Source organism: Nomascus leucogenys, unplaced genomic scaffold, assembly GCF_006542625.1.
Source record: "Nomascus leucogenys isolate Asia unplaced genomic scaffold, Asia_NLE_v1 000684F_127164_qpd_obj, whole genome shotgun sequence".
In the NCBI taxonomy this organism is placed as follows: Eukaryota; Metazoa; Chordata; class Mammalia; order Primates; family Hylobatidae; genus Nomascus; species Nomascus leucogenys.
The window spans coordinates 118,490-126,547 of NW_022096382.1; the positions used below are offsets into that span (position 1 = coordinate 118,490).

At 46.7% G+C, this 8,058-nt stretch overlaps 1 protein-coding gene across 1 annotated transcript; it reads left to right on the plus strand.

The window, feature by feature from the left end:
• Nucleotides 1–313: 313 nt before the first annotated feature.
• Nucleotides 314–4,903, plus strand: LOC115833906 (putative NPIP-like protein). Its single transcript, XM_030808728.1, has 6 exons — nt 314–392; nt 3,343–3,444; nt 4,422–4,482; nt 4,592–4,627; nt 4,703–4,764; nt 4,882–4,903. The coding sequence occupies exons 2-6, from the start codon at nt 3,353–3,355 to the stop codon at nt 4,901–4,903; spliced, it is 273 nt and encodes a 90-aa protein (XP_030664588.1). The 5' UTR covers nt 314–392; nt 3,343–3,352.
• The last annotated feature ends 3,155 nt before the right edge of the window (nt 4,904–8,058 follow it).

Sequence of the window (8,058 nt, forward strand, 5' to 3'; positions counted from 1 at the left end):
TGAAGACTGTCTTAAAGTCACGAAATGTACATGACAGATCCACGGATGTACATTGGAGAGCCTGGAGGTCCAATAGCCATAGCCAGGAAGGTAAGGCTCTGTTGCAGTCCCCATAGTGTGGAAATGAGTTTGCCCTGGAAAGGGAAAGAACAGCTTCTTGCCCTCAGGTTTCTCACCTTCTCCTCTCCTCACCCTCACCAAGGGCAAAGGTCCACTCGTATGCACACAAAGAAAAGGGTTTCTTCTTTTCCGGGAATTAAAATTGGCATGGAAGACCTCTTTACTTCACGGAGATATATGGAAGCCAAAGTTCGAACTGAAGTCCATAAGGTGACGACGAAGGTCAACAGTCATTACAAAATCAATGGACAGAGGAAGACTCCCAAGGAAGAGTAAGATGTGCCTTGACACAAATACTGTTGTATGAATCATGTGCCCATCAAAGTAGACAACTGTAAAGTCCTTGAGAATATTTTCTATAATATTTGTGGCAAATTCAGTGGGATCAAAATTGAGTTTGTCCTTTCTGCTTGATTAGTTTAATCTGCATAATTCCTTTCCCTTCCTACATTCTTGTTTGTAATTTTTTCAGGGGAAGAGGAGGTGCTAGTAGTGGCATTGGTTTTCCTTTCTCTCTTTTTTTTTTTTTTCCCCGAGACGGAGCTTTGCTCTTGTTGCCCAGGCTGTAGTGCAATGCCACAATCTCGGCTCACTGCCTTTTGGGTTCAGGCAATTCTCCTGCCTCAGCCTCCCAAGTAGCTGGGATTACAGGTGCCCACCAACACGCCCAGCTAATTTCTGTATTTTTACTAGAGATGGGGTTTCGCCATGTTGCCCAGGCTGGTCTCGAACTTCCAACCTCAGGTGATCCACCCGCCTCAGCCTCCCAAAGTGCTGGGATTAGAGGCGTGAGCCACCACACCCAGCCTTTTTTTTTTTTTTTAAATTTTGAGATAGAGTCTCGCTCTTTCGCCCAGGCTGGAGTGCTATGGCGCAATCTTGGCTCACTGCAACCACTGCCTCCCAGGTTGAAGCAATTCTGCTAAGCCTCCCGGTAGCTTGGATTACAGGTGTGTGCCACCACACTTGGCCAATTTTTTTTTTTTTTTTTTTTTTGAGACAGAGTCTCACTCTCTTACCCAGGCTAGAGTGCAGTGGCACGATCTTGGCTCACTGCAACGTCCACCTCCAAGGTTCAAGTGATTCTTATTCCTCACTCTCTTGAGTAGCTGGGACTACAGGCATATGACACCATGCCCGGATAATTTTTGTATTTTTAGTAGAGGCGGGGTTTCACCATATTGGCCAGGCTGGTCTACAACTCCTGACATCATGATCCACACACCTCGGCCTCCCAATGTGCTGGGATTACAGGCGTGAGCCACCGCGCCCAGCCCAATTTTTGTATTTTTAGTAGAGACGGGTTCACCATGTTGGCCAGGCTAGTCTTGAACTCCTGACCTCAGGTAATCCACCTGCCTCAGCCACCCAGCGCGAGCCACAGCGCCCAGCCTGGATTGTTGAATTCAATGCTTGGGTCACCTCCAGATTCATTTTCACAGTCTTTCACGTTTTGGTCATATTACATTGTATTTTGCTGCCATATGCCTGGTCTTTTTTTGTTAAATGTGAGATACTTGTTAAAAAATATTTAGCAATGAATTGAGGCCTAGCAGCATGTTATCTTGTTGCAGAAGAGATGGGAGTCTACTTCTGGGGGATGGTCAGGGGTCCTCCGTACAGGCTGCAATGGAGGTGGTCAGTGCAGGCTCAGTCCCTACAAAGGCCAGGGTATTTCCTGTCCACCTCTATTCTGATGTGTGACTCTTCTGGGTCTCAACCAGAGCCAGTGGACTTCAGTACGGGTCGCTTTCATTGGCAGACCCTCAATCCACTTGTTTTCCATGTAATCCCATGCATGTGTGCAAAAGCTGCTCTGCTTCTTTGCATCTCAGTAGTCCCTTCTGGAATTCAGCAATGAAACTCAGGGAAATGGGTTCCAAATGCGAGGCTGACTTTCGTCCTGGGTTTCCTTCTTCTGCGTCTTGACCTCATGTCTGTTTACTGCCATGTTAGCAATTTGATGTATTCAATCATGGGTTTTATTGTTTGGTGTCCCCCATTGTTCTCATCAGAGATCAGAAGCTTCAGATGCACTTATGTCAACTCAAGAGTAGAATGCTTCCTTAGCTTCCCTCCAGAGTCAGGGTTTGTGTTTCTAGTTCCCAAGTGCACAGCAGGAGTAGTGATGTCCTCACTGGCTTCTCACTTGCATTAAACTGTGAGCTCCTTTAGCGTGGGGACAGGACCCTACTCCCATTGCATTCTCAGCACCTCACCACATACTCCTTGTTTGAGGCCACTCCAGACAGCTTGTGCTGAAGGATGCCCTGTGGTCAGAAACAAGTTCATTAACTTCCTCTTTGAAGTGTTTTTGTCCCTGTTTCCTAGCGTTCTGGGAATTTTCACAGCCTTCCTATAAAACCAAGTGTCAGGTGAGATCCTTAGGATCAGGAGCATGAATCAAGTGGTGTGAGGGCAACACAGCAAACTTAGCTTCTCTTTTTAGGCCGTTTTCTTTTTCTGCCCACACTCTCTGTGAACTGAACCTTGTTAAAGTCAGTCAACACCAGGGTGGATGGTTTGCAGTTGTCACCTATTTTCAGCACATAACACCCTGATTTAGGAGCCATTCCGATCATTTCTCATTCAATAGATGCGCCCAACATTCAGATTGCCTTTTCTCTCAACCAGGATCTTTAAAGTCGATGACAAGGGTTCCAGTCCTGAATCATGGCAAAGTGCAGTAGTGAACTGCAGGGTTAATGACACCATATTCTGGAAGGATCTCTATGGCTGATGGTCTCCGTGCTGGCATCAGCCTGTGACTGAGAATCAGGTCTCCCACAGGAGGAGTCAGATGAGGAACAATCCTCTGCTTCCGATGGAGTTAGTTGTGATGAGTTGGTGAGGTCTGGTTTTTCACACTGAACTAAAATGAGCTTTCGCTGTGTCAAGCACAAGACTGACCCCAGAGACACTCATAGTGCACCTCATAGAAGCTTTTAATAGTCTTTATTTACTAAAGAATAGGACTAACTATAGAACTATGAAGATGAGCTGGAAATGACAGGTGACTTGCCAGCAGGCCAGAGTGTGATTTTTCTTTGTCCCTCAATGGGAGGTGTCAATTCTCCCTTCAGTTGTGAGAATCAGTTGGTTCATTTATGGGAAGGTTGCAGAGGGGATCTTTGAATCACAGCCTTCAGATGCCAGAAGGGCAGAGGGAATCCCACACGGGCTGGCGGATCATGTGTGTGCATCTCTCCCTTCTAATCTCAGGAAGCTAAGAATGAAAGAATGTGAGCAAGCAGAAAAGGACAGGCAGCTATCAGAGGGAGAGGAAAATGGGAAATCGATTATGAAAGAAATAGACACCTACATGTGAGTTCAGAAACTGAACCCCACCCTCTTGGGAAACCCCCATTGGAGACAGGGGGTTGTTTTTAACCTTTGTACAATATTTAGACCCAGTAAATGCAGAAATAGAAACAAACGGTCAGAAGACATATCGAGAGAGAGTTCACAAAACAGAAAACAAAGTACCTTAAGATTTACCAGTGACCAAAAGATGTGAAGTAGCAAAACGTCTCCTGATCCCATTGCCAGCTAGACTGTGTGGAAACTTGGTTCATACCAGCCATTCTAGGGGTGGGGTGTGTTGTTGTAGGATCAAACACATCCTTCAAAAGGACTATGCCTGTTTATAAGCCCAGCTGTTTCTACCCTGTGAAACACGGCAAGGATATTAATACAAAGAGAATAGAGGTTTATGGTAAAAGATGCTCAATGAAGGATGAATTAGGGATATACTGAGAATGGGGAAGGAAATTGTCAACTCAGAAGTCAGCAGGCAGTAAGCAAAAGAGGAGGAATCAATATAGCAACAGTTTGGATCAGACTGTACTGATTTTTAGTTTTTGTTTTTGTTTTTTTTCTGAGATGGAGTCTCGCTCTGTCACCCAGGCTGGAGTGCAATGACGTGATCTTGGCTCACTGCAACCTCCACCTCCCAGGTTCGAGTGATTCCCCTCCCTCAGCCTCCCGAGTAGCTGGGATTACAGGTGCCTGCCACCACGCCCGGCTAATTTTTTGTATTTTTAGTAGAGACGGGGTTTCACCGTGGTCGCGATCTCCTGACCTCGTGATCCGCCCGCCTCAGCCTCCCAAAGTGCTGGGATTACAGGCGTGAGCCACCGCGACCAGCTCAGACTGTGCTTTTATAGCTATCTGAAATTCGTTTTCTAGGTATAGATAGATTGTGTAAGGGTACAGTTGTGAGGATAACAGAAACATGGCAGATTATTTAAAATCATCCTGAAAGTGGTGCTTTATCTGATGAAAGTGATTGTAATCCATAGGAAATTGTTTCACGCTGCGGAAAGGTTGCGGCGGCGGGCAGAGGACTACTACAGACGCAAAGTAAGGAGCTTCCTCCCCGCAGTTGCAGGATTGTTCAGTGCTGATGCAGATGATGGCACGGCCCTTAGACTCTCTCAACATTCAATTTCTCATGTGTTGGCTTTTTCAGATCGCCCCTTCTGCAAGAAAGCCTCATGCCAACTGGGTAAGTTTGTTTGTTTTCCTTGCTTTTGGACATAGTCTGCCAGGTCAGGACATGGATGTGTTTTTCTGCCCACAGCTCTGTGCTCAAGCCTTGCAGAGGAAGATGGCAGAGAGGAAGGCTGCCTCCAAGCAGCAAAGGTAGGTCATTGTGATGGACATTTTAAAGGATGTTTTTGTTTTAAGATAAAGCTTTGAGTGTCTAGTAAGGAACTTGGTGTTTTAATTCTTCAAGTCAATTCTTTCTATGTCTTCTAGGTGTGAAATGAGGGAAAAGTAGAGAGTGCCAGAGAGACACATGAGTCAGGAGCCAGTCCAGGGACAACCGGGCCTAGAGAACCCTTTCTGGAGGGGTAGGAGCTCGCTGTGAAGGCAGCCGCTGAATTTCTGCTGCACAGTCTGCACACCCTGCTTCTCCTTTTGGGGATGAGGGCTTGGGTGGGGTAACGGTTATGTTTCCTGGACACAATTCCAAGCACTTATAAAGAGAACAGTTGTCTCGCTGGGTAGCAGGACCCTATTTTTCTCAGGTGCCCTGGCTAATGGCTCTTGGCTAGTCCCCTGTGAATGGTGGAGCTCACACCGCTCCACTAACTGTGGACATTGCCCCACCCTGATGTCTTGGTTCCTTTGAGGAGATGAGCCTAGAAGGCAAATGGGCCAGCTCCCCTTTCCACCTTGACTCAGTGTGAAGGATTTATTTTTCTTTCATTTGAGGAAACAACAATAGCACTTTAGAATGGAAGCCACATGTGCTGAGAGCAGAGATTTTCTGGCCATGTCTTCATGGATCAATATTGTAGCATGAGATCTGCTTTAAGAAAAGAAGCATTTATTTACACTTTTTGGAACTTTCTTCATTATTTTTGTTTAAGTTGTTTATTGTCAACTATATAACTCCATTAGTAAGTTAAATTTCTATGTAATCTTACTCCTCTAACATTTGAAGTGTAACCCTAAAACTTCCCAGTTAATTTCTGTAGCTCTTACCTTTTCTCATGACTGTTCGTCTCTTTATGTCCATTTCTGTTCATAAGTATTGATAATACCTGGCCAGGTATGAAAGTTAGATTAACTATGAATCCACAGAATTTTAAATGTCCCTATGGCTTGAAGAAGAGGAGCATTGCTGTTCCTGTCCAGGGTTTATTGGTATACTTCCAACCATGGCTGTTCCGATTTTGAGTCTGTGCTCACATGATGAGTGATTTCCTGTGACGTGTACTGATTTAGAGCTCATTTCCAGCTGGTTAGAGCCCACCCTGTTCACAGCCTGTTGAGAGTTAAGAATACCCCTGGACCAGGGCTCTGTGGTATCTTCCTCAAGGATGAGGATCCAGAGGGCTCCAGAGTCCTCTGAGGCATGTGGTCAATAAACCCTGTGCCTCTGGTAAGGGACCTGTGTGGCAGAGAGTGAGATGCCAGCGGAGGGTGTGGAGGGTTTCTTATTCTGCACAGCAGATGCAAGCCAGATTTAGCCCCATTCCCTTCTCTGGTCCTTAGCAGATTCAGGACCTTATTCGGTTCCCATGAGGAACAGCAGCTGCGTCCCAGCTGAAAACAGAGAGAAGACAAAGGTAAACGCTGGGGACATTTTCACTCTTACTATATCAGGACACTGGTCTTTTCCGACAACGCCCTCTCCTGGCCTGGCCTCCGCTCTGTGGGTTCTGTGGTGCCTTTTCTGTCTCGACTTCTTGAGAAGCAAAATCTTCCCCATGAGCCTTCAGGCTTCTCCATTCCCAGCTGATCATCATTGGTGGCACCTCCAGAATCCATAAAAGCTCAGGGGCAGGGGCTGAAGGGCTTTTACTGTTCTGTTTCCAGAAATAACACGAGGAGGCACCACTGACCTCCACTACTGTAGGTCTCATGGCGCAGTGAACTCTGACTGATCCACTTTACCCAAGATGTTGTGGGGTCTCATTTCCAAAATATGTAGGATTTTCTTTCTTTTCCTGTGATTTTGTTTGCATTCTGCTATAATGTAGGTGATTAACGTTTTGTGCAATTTTCAATGCTCTTTCACATGCTGCCTGTGAGGGAGGAATGAGGATAGACATAGACATTCCCAATGTCTCAAACATGCTTCTTTGTTACTCTCTTATGACTCTGTCTTCCCTGGGGCAGGACCCCAGCCTGCCTACATTTGCAGACAGACACAGTGGCATGTGGAGACAATGGTGTGTCCCAATGATTTTACTCCCCAGCTGTGGGCAGTACTCAGTGGAAGGGTGGTATTATGACACTGATACTGCTATTTTGAAACCTGGAGGATGGAAAGGTGCAAAAATCTATCACCAGCAACAGAAGGTGCAGCCTGTGTTGGTGGTGGTAATTTTGTCCTTCAAATGAGTATGTGTGAAAACATTTCCTCCTTTGGCCCCACAGGTCAGAATGGCTGCAGTGGAGCATCATCATTCCTCAGGATTGCCCTACTCGCCCTACCTCACAGCTGAAACTTTCAGAAAAAGGAAGGGCCGCCAGGCACCTCCTCCAACTCAGTGTCATCTGGGAGGTCAACCACCTCCATCAGCTAAAGATCGTCTGAGACCTCTGAATCTGTCTTGACTACAGTGTCGACAAGGACCTCAACCACATTCTACAACTGATGAGTTTCTGAGAAGAGATAAACTTCAAGTTGAGTGTCCCCTGGCACCTGTACCATTTCCTCCAGCTGAAGATTTTGTGAGCCTCAAAACACCTCCCGAGTGTCTTCTGGTACCTCTTCCACCCTCTCCAGTTGAAGACTTTCTGACACCAGAGAAACCACCCGTCGAGTGTTGCCGGGGACCTGTACCATCTCCTCGAGTTGATAATGTTAGGAAACGCAAGACACCTCCCGACTCTTTTTTTGTACCTCTTCCACCTTCTCCAGTGGATGATTTTCAGACCACGGAGACACCTCCCGTCAAGCGTCGCCGGGGACCTGTACCATTTCCTCCAGCTGAAGATTTTGTGAGCCTCAGAACACCTTCCGAGTGTCCTCTGGTACCTCTTCCACCTTCTCTAGTTGATAATTCTCTGAGAACACAGACACCTCCTGTTGACCATCCCCTGGGAGCGCAACCATTTCCTCCAGCTGATGATTTTCCGAGACTCAAGACACCTCCCGAGGGTCTTTTCCTACCTCTTCCACCTTCTCCACTTGATGATTCCCTAAGCCTCAAGACACCACTCGAGTGTCTTCTGGTACCTCTTCCACCTTCTCCAGTTGACGACTTTCTGACACCAGAGAACCCGCCCGTCAAGTGTTGCCGGGGACCTGTACCATTTCCTCCAGCTGGTAATTTTCCGAGACTCAAGACACCTCCCGAGGGTCTTTTCGTACCTCTTCCACCTTCTCCAGTGGATGATTCTTTTAGCCTCAAGACACCTCCCGAGTGCTTCTGGTACCTCTTCCACCCTCTCCAGTTGACGACTTTCTGACACCAG

Bases quoted from the DNA above. Each gene is read 5' to 3' on its own strand.
- LOC115833906 (XM_030808728.1), top strand. From the start codon at position 3,353: ATGAAAGAATGTGAGCAAGCAGAAAAGGACAGGCAGCTATCAGAGGGA. The intron at 4,483-4,591 runs GTAAGGAGCTTC...TGGCTTTTTCAG, and splicing joins AGGACTACTACAGACGCAAA to ATCGCCCCTTCTGCAAGAAA. The intron at 4,765-4,881 runs GTAGGTCATTGT...TATGTCTTCTAG, and splicing joins GCTGCCTCCAAGCAGCAAAG to GTGTGAAATGAGGGAAAAGT.